Below are 19427 nucleotides of genomic sequence, written 5' to 3' on the forward strand. Positions count from 1 at the left end.
GACGAAAGTGTTTTTATGTAGAATCCATGTTTAATTAAATACAAATCGTCCGAAGAGCACACTCTAGTGCCTATGTTTATGCTTGTGCTTGTCGCTGCGATGTCTCGGTGGAGATGCTTCTTCTCTGCGAGAAGAGCGCGAGGAGAATGTGGTTGGAGAAGTGCGTGATCGTGACGATCCGGAGGCGGGACTTTCGTAGCGGGAGCTGCGAGACGATCGATCTGCATACCGCTTTGGTGAACTGGACGGACTGCGAGTACGGTTACGTTTCGAGGATTTGGATGAGCGCGAGGCTTCCGGTGAATAGTCCCGTCGTTTGGTTTCCCCACCGGAAAACGGGGAGTGCGATCGTTTGTGTGAACCGCTGCTGAATTGCGCTGGACTCTCACTGACCTTGGAGCTCTTCGGTTTGATATGCATGTAGCTGAGCGGCGAGTCGACAGTTGCGTCAGTTCGCGAGTCCTGTTGCCAAGGAATTCAGTTGTAAAATCCGACTTATAGTGCGTAATATATCTTACCTGTTTGAGCAATCGTTTCCGGAAGTATTCCACCTGTTCGCTAACAGTCCAACCTGGCTCCAGGCGCCGCTTTCCAGACTCCAGTTCGTCCTGGTACTGCACTGCTTTCAACTCAATGTCTCTTAACTTCTGTCGCATCTCGTCGGTATACTTTTGCGCATTGTCATCTTCACTGTCGTCGTCCGAGCTAAAGAACTTGGGTGGATCTGGCGGATCCAGAGTGTCCCATTTGCTGGTAGTAATCGCCTGCGCTTCGACTTGCTGAGGGTCAACTGTCTCCCACTTTGAGGGTATGAAGCCAGGCATTTTGGCCGTAGATTTTGATTCTTTTTCCAACGGTACACCGTCGAGATCCTCATCCACTGCAATTTGGGAATATTTCGGTAATAGAAAGAAGGTTTATATCACGTGCTTATGCTTACATGGTATGCCATCGATTTCATCGAGGTATTCATCTTTCTTAGGTGTGTCACGCTTAGGAGTACCAGCATCTGCATCAGGTATGGCTCGCTTCAAGGCGCTCTTAAGCAAAGCAGCTCCATCCAGTGGCACACCGTCTAGGTCCTCGTCGTCCTTTTCCTCTCCGGAAAGAGGGGCGCCGTCGATATCTTCGTCCAGAGCCTCATCAGATCGAGTTTCCTCGGCTTGAGGCGATGTATTGACTGGCTTGACGTACTAAACACAAGACTCCATTAGACTATATGCATAATCAATAATAAATTTCATTAACTAACAGGTTTGCCTAAGAATTTGGCTGTCAGCTCTGCCATAAAATCCTTGGGATATATTGTCCATTCCTCCCATGTGCGAATTACATTGCAGACTCTGGATTTAAAGCCCTCAGCTTTTAATCTACTTTCTATGTTCACGTAGAAGTTATGCAGGTTATCAAAGATGTCCAACAGTTGTTTTTCCACACTAAATAATAATACAAATTCAATTTCACTTTAATGTTTATACTTTGATGATGTTATATACATACGATTTACGGAAGAACGAAGCATTGGCCACTTTAACAGTGCAGTTGTGCAGTACATCAGAGATCAGATAAAGTCGAGCAATCTTCTTTGAGGCCAATGTATTTATATTGGACAGGGACTCGGCGATGCACTCGCAAATTTCATCAGCCGCATCTGCGTGCTCAATGCAAAAGATCATGGCATCACCAATGCGGGCACGTTCTGGAGTTAATTGCCTAATCAAATCCTCTAGTCGATTGCGTTGCCTGTTTCGGTATAGATAATAAATATTTATGTTCACATGGAATATCTTTGCTGAACGTACGCATTGGACAAAGCTCCTTTGTGCACCACAGGAGCATCGGGATCAACAACTAGCTCATCTGGCATGCCTTGAGTATAGAAGTTGGCTATCGGGGGCTTCCAAACCGGTCCGTTTTTGAACATGCGGAATTCATCCTCCCGCCATTCATTCGGCGTATCGCCCTGTAGCAAAGAGAACAGCTTCCAGCGGTAGTAGATGTGGGCAGGACTCTCGTTGTCGAAGAGGAAGGAGAAGAGCGGATTCTCCATTTCCCGAATCATGATCAGCGCCTCAAACATCGGCCCCTCGCGTATGACAAACTCGATCATCCGATGAATAACGTTAAGAACAGCCCTGTAAAAAGCGCACAGCCACGTAAGTTCTCTTAAATTTAATATTCATGGTGCACTTCATACTTCTCTGTGGGTATATGGACTTTAACCACGCATTTGGCAAGTATCTGTAAAGTTAAACATTTTTATTTGTATTTCTTTAAGAGTTAGCAAATGGATTTTGACTTACCCGCTCTAAATTCTCCTTGTCCTCTTCCTGGTTGAACTCCTTGTAGTTTTTCTTGGGCAAAACATCAGCTTCACTGGGTGGAGGTTGGGCATTAAAGGGCAGACCTGATGGAGGCGGAGGCAGAGTCATCTCCAGCAAGGCTTGTGGTGCAAAAATGGGCGTATTCATTATGGGCACAGTCTTTCCTATAATAATTATGAAATGGTATTAGTACATATACAGAATGAGATATAAGACCTTTAGATTACCCCAGCCTAAACGCATCTCGTAGCCCATGATGTAGCGCCCGTTTAGTGTCCTCAGAGCCCTTTCCGCATCCTTGCGGCTCATGTAGGCCACAAAGCCGCAGTTGCGACCCCTTTGCTTCTCTTCCTCAGAGCGGGGCCACATAATCTTGATACTGGCCAAGGGACCGTACCGGCCAAAGATTTCCATGAGCTGCTGCTCGGATATCTTGGGGTTCAGGTTGCCCAGGTAAAGGTTTGTGGTATTTGGATCGCCCGTGTCAAACGATCCAGACTCCTTTGAGCTGTTTGAAGCCTGTGAGGTGGTGGATGCACTACTGCTGGGCACAGCAGCATCTGATGCAGCCGGTTTCTGTGCTGGTGCGGAATGGCTTGCGGCCATGTGCTTGTACTTGTGGCGCTCCTCGCGCTCCTCTTGAATCCTGTAATCATGAATCAATTAGAATGGAATATACACATGCACTACCAATTGCGCCTACTGTCTCAACTCCTCCTTGAACAGTTCCAGGTTGCTCTTTTTCTTCTCCTGGTTTTTCTTTTTCAATGGACCTGTGTCCTTTTTGAGATCCGAGGCCAGGGTCTTGGCGTAATCCTCGACCTTGTCCGAGGAGCTCTTGTCCAGCAGCTTCGAGACCGGCTTGTATAGCTTGCCCTTCTCCGACTTGTCCTCCCGCCGGGATCCTGCATCATAGGTGCCGGCTTTGACCCAAACTTTGGACGAGGGGGTGGGTGCGTCTTGGAAGGTCTCTACGAACTCTTTGAAGGCCTGAAAATCGCATTTGGTTAAAGTGTGAGGAGGAAGGTTAAGCTGGAGTCGCCTACATGTGCCGCAGCAGCTGCATCCTCCTTTTTCTTCTGGTCCTCGAGCTCTTTTTTGGACAGTTGTCGTTTGGAGAAGGTGCCCACCGTAAAGGCCTCCAACTTCTTTTCGCTTATCCGCTGGAAACAAGACCAATAAATGTTAAGCTCGTTGTTCCGGCTACTCAGGAGACCTTTACTTTTAAAGTGGCGGATGCGGCAGCCGCATCCTTGGCTTTATTCCCCTGTTTACTCATTTTTTCCAGACAATATCCACATTTTTAGCAAAGACGAAAATAAGAAAATCTGCAATTGCTAGTGTGACCAGCGTCGAACAAGCTCTCCGCAGTATGCCCGTTTGCCGGGAATAAATCACGATGCAGGCGATAGTTGCGATGGAAGTTATCGACAGAGCTATGTAAATTACTACTTTTTATTATAGTTTTATCAAATAAATGCAAAATGGATATCTGCCGCCTCTGTTTGCGCGGAGTGAGCGGCGCCCAGATGTGTCTACAGATCTTCGATGTGGACTCGGGCGAAAGCAAGGTGGCGGAGGTGCTGCGCCAACATTTCTGGTTCGAGGTAAGCTGCTGCCCTCCACCCACTTTTGTGCCTGGGAATCTTTTTTTACCACCATCTCATCTCCGGCACGCATCCAGGTACTGCCCAACGACGAGATATCCAAGGTTATCTGCAACGTCTGCTGGACGCAGGTGTCCGAGTTCCATCAGTTCTACGTGTCCATACAGGAGGCCCAGGTGATATACGCCACCACCTCAAAGTTCAAGCAGGATCCGGAGATGGTGAACACCTCCTGGCCGGAGGAGGTGCTCATGCCGGCCGACGTTCTCGCCGTGGACAACGATGTCAGTGCCCAGCTGAATGTGAATCCCCTCGACGAGTTGGACCTGAGCCAACCGATGTCACCGGAAGACAGCAAGGTGGGCATCAAAACCGAGCGACAGTCACCCGACATGGAATTCCCCTTCGAGGATGCCAACAATGAACAGGATGAGGACTACGAGGAGGAAGAGGATGAGGACCCCGACGACCTGATCGTGACCCGGAGTGGACGCAAACGTAAACGGGAGGTGGCCAAGACGGCAAAAACGAAAAGAGGAACGGTTGCGGTGGGCAGAAAAGGCAAGGATAAGATGGTGGCCAAGCGGGGTCCGCCCAAAAGGATATTCAAGATGGAACGCCTGCCACCATTCTGCAAAGAAGACGAGGAACTAATCAAGCGCTACATAGTCATGGGCTGCGAGCTGTGTATATTCCTGGCGGAGGACTTCGACGGCATCCGCGAGCACTTTAAGGAGAAGCATCCGGACGAGAGGCCCTACATTAAGTGCTGCGGCCGCAAGCTCAACAAACGCTGCCTCATCCAGGAGCATGCGAGAAGGCATGAGAATCCCGAATACATCAAGTGGGTCTCTCTTACCAAACCCAGTCTGAGGCGGTTTAAAAATAATCTTTTTTTTCGACAGATGCAAGGACTGCGGAAAGGTGTTCGCCAATTCGAGCGTATTGCGTGCCCACTGGCTGGTCCACCATGTTCCAGATGAGGAGTGCGACTTCCAGTGCGAGGACTGCGGCAAACGCTTCTCGCGGCGCAACCTGCTAGAGCTGCACAAGGGCTCTCATGTGCCCGTCAACGAGCGCAAGTTCATCTGTCCGCAGTGCCCCAAACACAATGCGTGAGTGTCGCCAGCTAAACGACAGGGTTTCCAATGCTAACCGCTTTCCTTTTGTACCACAGTTTTGCCACGGAGTACCACATGCAGGTCCACATCAGCATGCAGCATCGCAAGGCGGCTAATATCTGTCATGTGTGCGGCAAGAAGATCAAGGACAAGGCGGTCTTCGAGAAGCACGTTCGCCTGCATTTCGAGGAGAGTGGACCACGCATCAAGTGCCCGCGTCCGGACTGCGAGAGCTGGCTGAAGGACGAGGACAATCTCAAGCAGCATTTGAGGCGCCACAACGACGAGGGCAAACTATTTATATGCTCAGAGTGTGGCAAGAGCTGCAAGAACTCCCGTGCACTGATCGGTCACAAGCGTTACTCCCACTCGAATGTGATCTACACCTGCGAGCAGTGTGGCAAAACCTTCAAGAAGGACATCAGCCTTAAGGTTAGATATCAGATTTCAACCTCATTAGTTTATATTTTATTAAAGTGATTGGTGCTTTCAGGAGCATATGGCACAGCACACCGGCGAGCCACTCTACAAGTGTCCCTTCTGTCCCCGCACCTTCAACTCGAACGCCAACATGCACTCCCACAAGAAGAAAATGCATCCGGTGGAGTGGGACATATGGCGAAAGACCAAGACGGGGAGCTCCCAGAAGGTCCTGCCCAGTGCCCAAGTGGCGCAGATGTTCAGGGACGATGCCGATGCCGCAGCTATTGCCAATGACTATTCGGGTTAGGCCCGGGAACGCTTAAGGAAATCGATTTGCGGAAGCATTGCTTAGTTTTTGATTGACCTTTGTTTGAAAACAAAATATATATATAATAGGAATTATTTGAAAGTCTGCGCTTTTCATTGTCATTTTGCTGGTTCCTTTACCCATTACTTTTTCCCAACTTTTTGAAATTGAAATGCTCCATTTAGCTGCATTCAGATATTCAAAATTAGTTTTAAAAAAAGCGCGATTCAAATTCACAGCCGTCGCAGTGAGAATGCTTTGAATTTCCCAATTGGAACTAGTTGTGCAGGTTGTTGTACCTGCTAAGGGTGTAACGATAGCCTGGTCACACTGCCAGCAGCAACAATAATAGAAAACAGTCTGCGTGGACAAACATTGATTAAAAATGAATGTAAGCATATTATTAACAATATCCCTGCGAATTTACACTCACCAGCACATTATTTGATGGCGCCCTGCAGGAGTCCGAGATCCCCATCGACATACACACGCTGAAGCTGCAGGACTGGCTGATCAGCCGAAGGATTGTGCCCAAGAATGTCCAGCAGGAGATTAGGGAGATCCACAAGAAGATCAGCAGCGCCTTGCAGGACATGCCCTCCAATGAGCAGCTAATCAAGCTGTTGGCCCGGACAAGTAGGTGCCCAGTGCCCCAAAAGGCAGTCCCACTAATGTGTCCCACTCCTTGCAGACATCAACTACTACCATGTGAAGGAGATCATTGAGATCCTCAAGCAGACGGAAAAGGATACGAAAAGCGTGTTTGGCACCTACGGCAGCCAGCGCATGAAGGACTGGCAGGAAATAAGCCGCCTGTACGAAAAGAATGCCACCTACCTGGCCGAAACGGCTCAGATCTTTGTGCGGAATGTGAACTACGAGATACCCGGAGTGCGCAAGCAGATGGCCAAGCTGGAGCAGCAGGCGGATGAGAGCCAGAAGCGGGCCCACGATCTGAACAAGCCGGAGACCCAACTCTTGGTCGAGCACTCGGCTCTGCTGGAGCAACTGGGCGTCAAGGGCGACAATCTGCATGCCGAGTTCGTCCAGGTTCTAGCTGGTCTGCCGGAGCTGTACGCCAAATCCCTAGTGGACATTGCCAAGATTCAGCCTGGCATCGATCTGTACGCCGAGGTCAGCGGTAACAAGCAGGCGCTGCCCATCCTGAACCACCTGGTGGAGTTCGGCAACACCACCGTGTACCAGTACATCCACAAGGAAGCACCCTTGGCCGTCGAGGAGCCGGCCATTCGGCTAAACCTCAGCGAAGGCATCGCCAGCAAGGATGATAATGTTGTTGCTGAGATTGACTTCGGAACGGACGACAACGGCGGAACTTCGTCGACCGTTTCGGCTGAGATTATTGACTACGGCGACTTTGGCAGCGGCGACTTGCCGGAAACCGACGGCGGCAACATCGACTGGGGCATAGAAAGTGCTCCAACCGATGCGGTGGAAATCAACTTTGACATTCCCGTCGAGGAGTACGGTATAGTGGTGGAAGGCACTGGAATGGATGGCGGCACTGCCAAGGGTAAGTACTATTTTATATTCGATTTTGTTGTGGTTAATGGGTAATGGTTTCTTGTTGCAGGTGATCAGGCCTACACTTTGCTGGACTCGCCCAACTATCGCGATCGCTTCCTGGACGAAATTTACGAACTGGAATCCTTCCTGCGCATGCGTATCTATGAACTCAAGCAGCTGGAATCGTCCAGCGACATCATGTTCTCGCTCATGGACAACATTGCCACCCACGATGTGGAGAGCATCAGGAAGATACTCGGATCGGTGGAGAAAATAATCCAGCAGACTGCCGACGAGCAGACGCGGCACCTCTTCCAACTGAAGCATTCCCCCAAGTATGCAAATCTGCTGGCCACCAAGCTGCAGCAGATGACAAAGGCCGTGGAGAAGTTACGAACCACGCGGGAGGCACTCAAGACGCGGACCATCGAGCTGCGGGAACAGCGTCAGGAGCTGAATCCCGTCCTGGAGGAGCTGATTGCCCAGACGCGCACTCTGCAGTCGCACATCGAGAAGGATATATCCAAGCGCTATAAGAACCGGGTGGTTAATTTGATGGGTGGTGTTAACTAATGTAACGTGTTGGGTGTTTGTTAAATAAACTAAAAAATGGGCAGGACAAAGATGGTTTTGTAAATTTTTTAAAAGAAGTTTATTTTTATTTTGCTATTTTTATTAAATATACAAATTTTATTTATATTGTGTTCTTTCTTTTAATTGCCATTTTGCTTCTTTTTTTGTATCCAGAATACAAACCTAATCATAGTGAAGTTTGTTGATTTCATTTTTCGTTTTTGTTTTGTTTCTTTTTTTTTGTTGATTTTGTTTTGTTCATAAAAGTATGCTTACACAGTTAACGTTTTAAACTTTCACTTAAATATACAATTCTTATGTTGCTGAATTTTAATAATGTGTAAAACAAGAACAACGCTGTGATTAACTTAAATGTTTTCGGGGGCCTGTCATGAATATAAGGAAATTCATCGAAGAGAAATATTGAATAAACCGGATGTAGTTTTAGAATAGGGGAGCTTCAAAAAAATCGGAAATGCTATTAGAGTAGCTATACAAGGTTTGGGTGTAAAAAGCCACAAGATGTCGGGGTATACATTGGGATATCAACTAGACTTAGGCACTAATCTAACAAAAGTGTGGCTGGCGGTAATCAGCAGAAAGGCTTCGTAAGTTTAATCAATTCGTTAACTAAATAGAAAATAACAAGCACTATCGAAAATACAATTACATAATTATACGGGGAAGATGCCTCATGATATGGTTACAACTTTGTGTGGTCAAAGCGTCGTGTACTTTTTGTTTTTTGTATCATCTCCGTTTGTGATGCATGACCCGAATAAAATCAATCATCTACAACTTAGGGGTCTCCCGAGGTTTACATAGATATCATGTGTACGGATATAATGTTGGATTGTTTTGATTTGATTATACATAAACGCACGCGTATTTGTGGGGCGTTGCATTCATAACTCGTATGGTAAATGGTAAATGGTAAATAAGCATAAGATTTGTTCGAAAGTTGCTTGTGGTTGTGGTCTGCCATTATTGTAGTTGCTTAGCCTAATATATATGCTTCATATAATTTATATATATATTTATTATTTATAGGTTTTAATTTAATTCTTGCTCTCGCCTCGCTTAGGTGCTACTATGTATATGTCTGAATTTAATTATGTATACATGCTTCTGTTTATTTGATGTATTTTGTAAATGATTACTTTTATACACGTATCATAGCGCCGGTCGGATTAGATATTCTGAGCTCTTTCCGCTCTAATCTTTATATTATTGCTCTTAATTTCAAAAACAAAATCTGTGTGGACTGCCCTATCTACAACTCCTCGCGTTCCCCACTTCCACACATCCACCGTCCCGTCCCGTCTCCCCTTAACTTACAATCTAAACGAACTTGTTCCGTATTCCGTTTCCTGTTTTCGGTTGTTTCTTCAATGAAAAACATCGCCTCTCTTGGCTGGCTCCGTCCACCAGCGGTGGTGGTGAAGGTGATTCGGCTGCTGGGCTTGCTGCTGATGTTGCTTCGACTGTCAATCGTTCTTCACTGGGTGGTAGTAGATTAGATCCGGTTGCTGGCCGTGCGGCGGCATTTGCTGCATCATGCCACCCATCATGGGCGGCAGCACGCCCTTACTATCGTCTCCCAGCATCGGATAGCCCACGCCCACGCCTACGCCCACTCCGACACCTACTCCAACTCCCGTGCGATCGTACACATTGCTATGGGGCGCTGGCGGGGGTAAGAGGTGCGGGTGCAGTGGCTGCTGCTGTTGCGCCTGCAGGCCGTGTGGGTGGTAGGGTTGAAAGCTGTTTTGTTTCTGCTGCTCGCTGACCAGTTGGTCACTCAAGTGCTGGTCGTAGGCGCCTCCATAGACGCCGCCTCCACTGCGCATCAAACCGCTCCCATATCCTCCGGCACTGTGATGTTGCTGCTGCGCCGCCTGCTGTTGCTGCTGCTGCGCTGTCGGCGTTTGTTGCTGCTGCATCAAGTCGAAGTTGTACTCCATTGGCGCGGGATTTGTGTCAATGAGATTCGTTAGAATGCTGCCGATGTTGTTGTAGTTGTGGGGATCACTTGAGTTTGCCTGGCCTTGGGCCTGTTGCTGCTGCTGTTGTTGTTGCTGCTGCGCCGCTTGCTGCTGCTGCTGTTGTTGTTGTTGTTGTGGTTGTTGCTGCTGTGAAGACTGGCCAAAAGCAGGCGCCGGCCACATATGCTGGAAGCTCATCAAATCACCGGCAAGGGTTGGATCTGGTTGCTGCGGCTGTGGGTGTTGCTGCTGCTGCTGCTGCTGAGGTTTGCTTACTGCTTGCTGCTGCTGCTGTTGCGGAGATGGCGGCACATTCATTGGAAGACCTAGGAACTCGGCCGATTCCACAATATAAAATTTGTTATCCTTGAGCTCGACCTGCTGATTGTTCGGCGGATTTCCAAAATTCATGTTACCCCAGGAGTCGGTAGCCTGTTGCTGCAGGAACTGCTGCTGATGTTGTTGTGGTTGCTGCTGCTGTTGTTGCTGTACTGGAGCTGGTTGGGGCGACTGCAATCTCGCATGCTGATGTTGGGGGGAATGCGATGGTTGCTGGTGCTGCTGCTGAAGTTGCTGGGCTGCAGGATGATGGTGAAGCGGTGAGCGCTGGTTGTGGCGATGTTGCTGTTGCATCATCAGCTGGTGTTGATGGTGCATTGGCGGCATGTGGTGAGGAGAGCTAAAGTGCTGTTGGGGCTGCTGTTGCTGCAGCTGCGAAGGATGCGGAGGATGTGGACTCTGGGGCGTGTGACTTCTCATGTGCTGCTGTTGTTGGGCGAGATGATGTTGTTGCTGCTGGGGCTGCTGCTGTTGCTGCTGCTGCTGTTGTTGCTGATACTGGCTGATCAGTTGATGCTGCTGATAGGCACCAGCTGCCGGATTGGACTCAAAGTGAAATTGTCCATCCTGCCCGAAACTATTCATCCGCTGCAGATGCAGTTCTCCGGGTGCAACTCGTGACTGTGGCGGCGCCTGCTGCTGCTGTTGTTGTTGCTGCGGCGGTGGCGGCGTTGGATGTTGCTGATGCAAGGCATTTTGGGGCTGCTGCTGTCCTGGCTGCTGTTTCTCCGCATTAAAGCTCTGATTGTATATGGAATTCTGCTGAGATTCACTCGTCGACACCGAGTGCTGCGACGTGGACGCTGTTGAGGACTGCGAGCTGTTGCTGCTAACCATGGCCGCATTGAATTGATCCTGTTGCAGACATCCCGGAGTAGTAGATACCGGCGGTGGCGGCGTCGGCGTTGCTGCGGAACCCTTCTGTTGCTGTAGCTGGGAGGATGCTGCTGCTGCTGCGGCGGCTGCTGCCTGCGCTTTTGCCTTGCTGGTTACTGCCTTTTTGCTAGCTTTCACAGGCGGTGGACCCGGCATGTCCGGTAAGCTAGCCATATCTGCTGGACAGGGGAAAAGTTAAACATGGTTTTAAATTATATTTAAGGTCCTGCACAAGCTTACCTTCTTCGTTTGCTTTGGGAAAGCGCTGCTTTCCCTTCTTAGGAGGAGGTGGCTCGTTTCCGTGCATTGTCTGCTTGTGGCGCACCAGGTGCGTTTTCCACTTAAAGGTCTGCAAAGGCATCACGATAAATTATTATGTTGGTCAAGCTAAGAGGTTACCTGATAGACTTACCTGATCGCAATAGTTGCAGCAGTGCGGCCTTTCCTCCGAGTGCGACGGCAGGTGCCGCTGCAGCGACTTGGCCGATCCGAAGCGCTTGCCGCACAGCGTGCATTTGCACTCGGACACGTCAACGTGGGCGTTGCTGTAGTGCTCCTTGAGCGCGGGATATGTGAAGTAGGACGAGCCGCACAGGTCGCAAACGTAGGGCCGTTTGATCTCGGTGTGCAGCTGGACGTGCCGCTCCAGGTTGGCTTTCAGCGTGAAGCGGTTATGGCAAATGTGGCACTCAAAGAAGTTGTCGCGCTTGTGCACACGAATAATGTGCTGGTACAGGGCATTCTTCGACTGGAACTCCTCGCCGCACACCTCGCAGATAGCCCCGTCCGCCTTGTGGCCCGTCTCCTCGAAGTGTTGCTGCAGTTTCTTTTGCGGAAACTTAAGACCGCACTCTCCGCAGGGAAAGGCTGCAAATGAAACAGACGTTAGATCACCAACAAATAGACTGTAGGCTGAGCTGATGCTCATTCCGTGGAACTCCAGCCGAGAACTTGGTGAAATTTACATTCACGTCGACTCACTTTTGATTTCCTTCTTATTGTGCGACTCCACGTGGGCGTGGAACTGCTGTTTGCGTGAGTACGACTCTCCGCACGTCTCGCACACAAACGGAAACTCCTTTACATGCATGGTCCGGTTGTGGTGGATTATTTCCTAGAAATAAATTGAAGAATCTTAGTAGTCATTCACCTATTTTTGGCTTGTAATATGGCAAGTTACCTCCAACGTGTTCCCGTTGCGCTGACCGCAGTCGTGGCAGTAGCCCGGATGCATTTTGTAGTGGTCCAGCAGGGACTTGCGCTTGCGGTAGGACTTGGGACAGAGCAGACAGTTGTAGTTGGGTTTGTCCTTTTTGCTACCTGGCGTCTGTCCACCGCTGCCTCCACTTCCGCTGCCGTGCTGCGATGGTGGTGCCTGAAGGGATGTGCTGCTACTGCTGCCGCCATCTATTAGTTGTTGCTTGGCCGCGTCCAATTCGTCCAGGTCATGGTCCAGATCGTCGTCGTCCTCATCTGCCGACAGGTCATTGTCGTCCAGCTCGAGGGAGGAGTTAAGCTGGCCACTCACAGCAGGTGTGTCGCCCAGATTCGACAAGGCGGCCAGGGCCGGCATTTGACGATTGTTCATCATTGAGGCTCCGTGTTGCGGGAAATCCTCCGTCATCATCATCATCTGGCGTTGCTGGTGCGGCATACCCACATGCTGCTGCTGCTGCTGGTGCATCATGCCACCCATCATAGACAGAGGATTATTGCTCGAGTTGTAGTGCTTTTGTTGCTGATGAAGCTGGCTGGCGAGGCTCGAACTACCGCCCTGCATAATGGCGTTGGCTGTCCCATGAGCCGCCTGCCCGGCTTTCAAATCCCTGTTCTCCATGGACATGGACATGGGCATATGGTCTGATGGTTTCATAGACGCTGCCAACTGATTCTGCGCCTGTGGCGTCAGTTGTGGGCGGTGTAGACTGACATTGTTGTTGTTATTATTATTGTTGCTGATGCTATTGCTTGACGTAAGGCCGTTGATCACAAGATTTGCGCTGCCGCTGCTACTTCTGCAAGCAAAGAAAACCATAGATCCATTAGTATAATATTTATAGATAAAATAACATAAAATCTGTACTTACAGGTGATGCGAATGATGACTATTGTTCTCCAGGATCACCCCGCTGATGCCATTCCCATTACCAGCGCTCCCACTTCCGCTGCTGCTACTGTTGCTGCTATGTCCACTGGCACTGTTCATACTGCCGGCGCCAGCTAGCATGTCATCGATCTCGGGTTCCATCTCCAGACCATCGATCAGGCGCCCAGCGCCTACACCCTCGTCAATGAACTCCTCAAACTTCATAATCTCTTGGGCAGCCGACGACAGCTGCGATTCCGTTTCCGACTCCAATTCGGAGTCACCAAACGAGATGGCCGGCAGTTGCTCATGCCGCTGAATCTCCTCCATGTGCTGCTGCTGAATATCCTCCAGCTGCTGCTGCTGTTCTTGGTCCTGCTGGATCTCCTCCTGATTCTGCAGCTCCTCCGGCTGGCGCTGACACTCCTCTTCGCTTTGAATCTCGCTCTGCTCCATTAGGATTACAAGCTGGCGGCGTTCCCGCTGACGGCGCCACTCCTCCAGCCGCTGTTCCCGCAGCTCCTTGAGGACCCGCGTCGAGGGCGTGGTCCCCAGCAAGCGTCCATTCACAACAAAGTTCTCGTAGAACTGCCGGAGAAACGGCTTGTGGTCCTGACTGCGCGCCAGGCGGAGCAAAGCCCGGAACTGGGCCTTAAAGGCCCGCTCGCTGAACTCGCCGGTGCTGTGGTGATACCGCATCGTATACTGGCTGTCCTCGTGGAAGACGTAGCCATCGCCCAACTGGCCGTGCTCCTCTTTCCGTCGCACACTCGAAACGGTTAGGTGCATGTTGTTGGTGCGCTTTCGCTTGACCAGCTTGCCGTCACTGCTGTTGCTGTTGGCCTCCTCATCCCCTTCCAGCTGGTCCTCGTCCTCGAAGGTGGCAGCATACTTCCGCTTGACCAGCAGCGAAACTCCGGACTGGATCAGCTCCAGCGGATCGCCAGGGCCCAGGGCCAGGGCGTCCACATTGTTGCCGGTGTGGAACTGCAGGGATGACGAGTTCTGCGTGTCTGCATCGTCGAGAAAGTCCTCCTCCTCCTCCTCGAGGCACAGGAACTCCTCTTTGCAGGGGATCTTCTCGAAATTCTGGTTCAGATCCGTCGAACCCGCCTCCTCCTCATCGTTTTCACGCTTGATCTTCGCCTCGCAACCGATTCCCGGTTCCTTCTTCTCCTTCTTGGCGGTCAGCAGCAGCTGGAGCTGCTTCGTCCTCGCTAGCTCGTGTTGCTGCGTCTTGCCTCCTGCCCCGCCATTGTCATTGGCCGCAGCTATGTGACTGAACAGATTCCTGACGACTTGGTCGCAGGCCTCCGGGTACTTGCACTTAAGCGTCTGCAGCAAGAATTGAATAGCATCGCACCGCAATGCCGTGTTGAGGCTGTCCAGTAGATTTAGTGATTGATCCACCTGGAAAATAATAGGTGACGTGAGAAATGTGATATGCTATTCAAGAACCTTTGTGAATGGTGGTAAGTAATGTTAAACATGCATCTGTCTTGCATATTTGATTTCAAATTACGATTTTTGCTTGCTTTTTGTAATTTAAAAATTCCAAAAGGCCGCTTTAAGACCACGGTGCCTAAATTATTGCGCTAGAGGAAAATAAATTACCAACTTCCGCTTCAAGCCGCCCATTTCCATTTCCACGGAGAAAACAACAAGAACCGGAATGTGGTGGGTGGGAGGTACTGGGTTGCGGCAGGGTTGCCACCTTAGTACATGAGATTTGTTAGTTCCGCTAAAGACCCAATTAGAATCTTCATTTGTTTCAATTAAATGGCAAAACTCTCTCGCAGAGCGCACGCTGATGGAAATAACTGTCGTCAAACGCAATTACTGATTATTATTTTCCAAACAATTTAATGCAATTAGAGTGGAAGAGAGGATGCGGGAGGGAGGGGAAGTAAGAGAGAGCGCGCGCGCTTCAATGAAACGTAGACAGCACGGCGACAGCGACGCCGACTGCGCTGCTCGCGCAAGCGATTAGCACTAACACAGCGACACACAGTGAAACAAGAGCGAGCGAAGATGGCGAAAAATAGTGAAGAAAAACAAAAACAGCAAAAGCAACAGCAACAGCGGAGGCCGAAGAAGAAGCAGAGAAATTAAAACAGCGCACAATTTGTGCTACTTTTCCCCATTCCACAATGTTGCTATTATGTATGTATGTACGCCGTTTGTGTGCCTGTGTATTTGCAGCGATTTGTAGTTGTTACAAACACAATGTGGGGCTGCTCTCCGCCCGCTCTCCTCTCGCAACCCATCCACCCACTGTGCCAGAGGGAGAGGACAACAGTGGAGAGGAGACGAGGTGGGTGGTCGGAAAGAAGGGGGTGGAGTGGGATGGGACTAAAAGTAAACGAAGACGCAACTCTTTTAATACCCTACCCATAGTTCTGAGTTATTTTGACTGGGCAGTACCCTCGAACCGTACTTCCAAAAGTCCATAAAGTATACGACCTTAACATAAAATAAATCAATAAATATGTACATAAGTTCATTTTTTATAGAACCATATCCTACTGCTATAATCTACCAATGTAGAGAACTTCATAAATGGAAGTGTATTTGAGCTTCGGCTGGCCAAACCATAAATATTTTGTTGTTTTTTATTTGTCTCATATCATATATCAAATAGTTGGTAAACAAACACATTTGACAGAACTTCACAAGTTGTTTTCGCAAGATAATAAACGTTCGCTGATAGATATTATTACAAAAGTTCATTGTTTCACTAGTTGTTTATAACATTGATTTATAATATTTATCGTGTATTTATAATGCTAAAATGGATTACGAAATATTGTAGTGGCTAGGAAGCTTACATGGCCTTCATAGCAGTGTATATGATACGTTACTTTCTCTCAGTCAAACCGCTTTTCATCAATCAAGTTTTAATGGAAACAAAACGGTAGTTCTTGGACAAAAGATTTCTCAGTCCGCTAAACGATAGTAACAATTTATTTTCCCCATTCTATCTATGTGGCAACGCTGGGCTGTGCGTTTTAGTTGTCAATAAAGTTGCTGTAAATTTAGATTGCAGATAACACAAACTAACAAACACAACCACGCGCACATGTGCATGTAAGCATGTCTAAACTTTTATTATAAACTTAATTCGTTTGTCTTCTCAGTGGGGCAAGCGGAGCGCGGGAGAGAGCCCGAAAGTTGGGCAGAAAGAGAAAGAGAGCTTGGGTACGAGCAATGCAAGAGTAAAGCAAATGCCATATTTAATTAGAATTTTTTGTGTTCTAATTAAATGTTAGTTGGTGTACGAGTATGAGCGGGTGTATTTGTGTGCTCTATGCTCGCATCTGTGTGCATGTGTTTATGAAAACTAAAAATAACCGAGTGGTAGATATTTTGTCTGGATCGCTTTTTTTTTGGAGATATCCCTTGCAGGGTGTGGGCTATTCGATAAACGAACATGCCTCCTTCTCGATTTATTCAGCCTTTGTTGCTGCCCAGAAATATTTAGTTCGTTTGCAATTGTTATGTACCTGTTCACTTCTCACATAAAGACCCAAAGAGCTATCTTCGAAATACTTATGTACGTACACGTGAGCACATCTACACTAACACGTACTTACGGTGCTCGGATGGGTGAACCGTTATGGGGGGCAGGTGGGCGGGGGAATGACGTTGGCTGCATTTTTAGCAAAATTTATGTTATACATTTAGTGCTTGCCATCTCCCTCTCGCCCACACACACATACTCACACCGAAGCTCTCAAAGTGGAACTCATGCACACGTACATATGTGTCTACATACATACGTACGTCCAAATAGTTGTACTAATCAAATAAAAATAGCATTTACATCGCCCTCTCTTTCCATTCCTTTTTTCAGAGTTTTATTAATGAAATTGGCACAGCAAAACACACTGCAATCAATTCGAGTCCGTATGGAAGGGATGGGAAAACAAAAGGCACTCAATCCATGTCGTAAACTCAATTAAGAGCGATAAAAACTTTAATTGTATTACTGCACAACGAAATTAATTAAGGAGCACAAAGAGCGATTTCAGTGCAGACCAAATGACTATTTTAAATAGCCTCAATTAAGTTCAGTGAAATGTTGAGTTTTAGCTGTTCTCTACGAATGAGTGCATTTAAATCGGTAAATTTGAATGCCATTGACCACTTTCTTCCCGCTTAATTGCAATAAAATACTTGCTCCACTGTGCAGTGCTGTTTACTATTCTTCTTCTTCCACTTGTGCTTTGCTTCGTACGTTCGTACTCGATTCGCCATCTCGCTCGCGCCTGCATGTGAAATGCCTCGAATTTATATGCATGCAAGAGGGAAAGAGAACTCCCCATTCACTACCCCTCCTCCCGACCGACCAACTACCACTCTCTCCACTTCGCCCCACAAACAACAACACACACACATAGAAAGCGGGAGGGAGAGCGAGAAACACAATCAAATTTTGGATTTTATAGTATTTGTAGTATTAGTATTTATGTAAATGTGCTTTGCTTGTGTGGCCAAAGTAAATGTAAATGTTGTTATAAACTAATAAAAGTAAAAATAAATATTTTCTCGAATATAACGAAGGAAAACAAAACAAAAGTGAATAATAGCAGTGATGAAATGGGTCGAAGAGTGGGGAGTAGCAAAGAGAATGAAAAGAAAGAGGCAGGGGGTGGGGGGACTACAATTCATTTTAGAGGCAAATAGAAAAAACAAAAATAACATTATGTGGCACTCAACGAAAGGGGAAAGGAAAGGGGGTGGAAGAAAACGAGGAGAAGGAGGAGGCAAATGGAAATGGGAGTGGTATGGGTTTGCCTTTGAATAGGGATAGTGGGAGTGGGCGACGGGAGAGGAGGTGGGGGCGGGATGGAGCAAAAGACTCGGCGGAAGTTCACACAAACACACAGTCTTTATGTGTGTGTGTGTTATTATGGGTGGGTGGAAATTGTGCAAGAAGCGATTGTGGGGGGCTCTAAATCAACGGAGCTTTTAAAATAATAAAGCAAACAGAAATAGGGGGGATTTTTGTGAACCACCCTTCTTCTAAAGCTAGCTACACTGGTCGAAAAAGTATCACAACTTTGATTTCGGCAGTTAGACCGCCAATTCCCGCTCAAACTCATTAGCTGCGTCTCTTTGTTTACTTCAGGTGCTTCGCTTTTCCAATTGGAGAGCTAAGCGCGATTTGAATGGCGAAAGCAAAAGCAAAACTAAATTCGGATTAATTTTAATCGCAACGACCTTTTCACATTACAGCAACAATAATCACAGCCCCAACAACAACAACAACAGCTAAATATACAACAACAATAATAAATGCGACCAGTGCACACTGTACTTCATTTGTTATCTGTCCTCCACCTCCTCCTCTTCTATCAAGCTCTCTCTCTTACTCTTTCTCTCTGCCGCTCTCTTCCTTCCCTACGCATTACACGTTGTTTTGCTGCTCTCTCAATTAGACAGTCGCAGTCACACGGAATGTAGACTGCACACACACTTTCATACAGCAGCTGCTGTATGTGTAGTGATATTGGAATGGTGGAAAAAGTGGGACGGGATGGGGTAATGGTAAACATTATTTAATTACCAGTAATTTAAAATCCAACTGTGTAGTTTTGTTATCCATTTTGTTGTTGGCTTCTGCATTTGGCTGAATTTTATTTATACGTTTCACTCTCTCACACACACATTTGCACTTACACGCGCACAGAATCTCACTCGCTCACACACACCAACACATGCGTGCGTGTTTTTTTTTATTATTTCGATTTTTCTTTTAGAGCCTGCTTCGCGTTTCTTCTTGCTTCTTTGCTGTGGCTCAGCTCTTTTTTTGTGTTATTCCATTCTCCTCTCCTTTGCTTTTGACTTTTCGTACGTCGCTCTCACTGTATTGACACAACATTGAGAAATTCCCATTGGTTTTTTGCCCCCCTTTTTTTCACATTTTTGCGCCTAATGGGGGGAATTTGCAGATTTTGTTATTGCATAAAGCGAGAGAGCACGGTGAATATTTAACAACCGTGCGCCTATTTAGCTCTAGGCTGCTTGCAACTTTCTGTGGCACACACACACACTCACACGCGCGCTCATTGCCTGTTTGCTGCGTATGAAAAATGGTTTTCCAATCCGTTTTCACCACGCGTTTTGCGCGCACTCTCCAATTACGCATAAGCCCCTTCGTAGAAACCGATTAACCGTTAGTTTAGCAAGTATAATTGAATTTTCTATAACAGCAACAGCAAATAAAAAGCGACGGAATTTTTCTCAAAATGTTTTG

General features: G+C 47.8%; 4 protein-coding genes across 5 annotated transcripts; 2 read left to right on the top strand and 2 right to left on the bottom strand.

Moving 5' to 3' along the window:
• Positions 1 to 10: 10 nt before the first annotated feature.
• On the bottom strand, positions 11 to 3674 carry LOC122612142 (U2 snRNP-associated SURP motif-containing protein). The gene is made up of 12 exons (XM_043785561.1): positions 3547 to 3674; positions 3371 to 3487; positions 3028 to 3314; positions 2552 to 2970; positions 2304 to 2488; positions 2198 to 2241; positions 1803 to 2135; positions 1501 to 1743; positions 1253 to 1436; positions 941 to 1193; positions 519 to 880; positions 11 to 462 (listed from the first exon to the last, which is right to left on the bottom strand). Exons 1-12 carry the CDS (start codon positions 3601 to 3603, stop codon positions 64 to 66), a joined length of 2883 nt encoding a protein of 960 aa, XP_043641496.1. The 5' UTR covers positions 3604 to 3674; the 3' UTR covers positions 11 to 63.
• A 69-nt stretch (positions 3675 to 3743) lies between these two features.
• LOC122613593 (transcription factor grauzone) lies at positions 3744 to 5887 on the top strand. Its single transcript, XM_043787828.1, has 5 exons — positions 3744 to 3931; positions 4009 to 4775; positions 4837 to 5046; positions 5109 to 5484; positions 5546 to 5887. Exons 1-5 carry the CDS (start codon positions 3809 to 3811, stop codon positions 5780 to 5782), a joined length of 1713 nt encoding a protein of 570 aa, XP_043643763.1. The 5' UTR covers positions 3744 to 3808; the 3' UTR covers positions 5783 to 5887.
• A 204-nt stretch (positions 5888 to 6091) lies between these two features.
• Positions 6092 to 7960, top strand: LOC122612295 (CDK5RAP3-like protein). Its single transcript, XM_043785796.1, has 4 exons — positions 6092 to 6173; positions 6244 to 6418; positions 6474 to 7316; positions 7377 to 7960. The coding sequence occupies exons 1-4, from the start codon at positions 6168 to 6170 to the stop codon at positions 7880 to 7882; spliced, it is 1530 nt and encodes a 509-aa protein (XP_043641731.1). The 5' UTR covers positions 6092 to 6167; the 3' UTR covers positions 7883 to 7960.
• Positions 7961 to 7995: 35 nt separating this feature from the next.
• LOC122612294 lies at positions 7996 to 19427 on the bottom strand. 2 transcript variants are annotated; one of them, XM_043785795.1, is made up of 7 exons: positions 18738 to 19427; positions 13170 to 14578; positions 12263 to 13097; positions 12064 to 12196; positions 11495 to 11949; positions 11323 to 11431; positions 7996 to 11258 (listed from the first exon to the last, which is right to left on the bottom strand). In XM_043785795.1, exons 1-7 carry the CDS (start codon positions 18774 to 18776, stop codon positions 9370 to 9372), a joined length of 4869 nt encoding a protein of 1622 aa, XP_043641730.1. In that variant the 5' UTR covers positions 18777 to 19427; the 3' UTR covers positions 7996 to 9369. The 2 variants fall into 2 exon arrangements, with proteins under 2 accessions (XP_043641730.1, XP_043641729.1); XM_043785794.1 differs by having other exon boundaries at positions 7996 to 11261.

The sequence above is a fragment of the Drosophila teissieri genome, chromosome 2R, assembly GCF_016746235.2.
Source record: "Drosophila teissieri strain GT53w chromosome 2R, Prin_Dtei_1.1, whole genome shotgun sequence".
Lineage (NCBI taxonomy): Eukaryota > Metazoa > Arthropoda > Insecta > Diptera > Drosophilidae > Drosophila > Drosophila teissieri.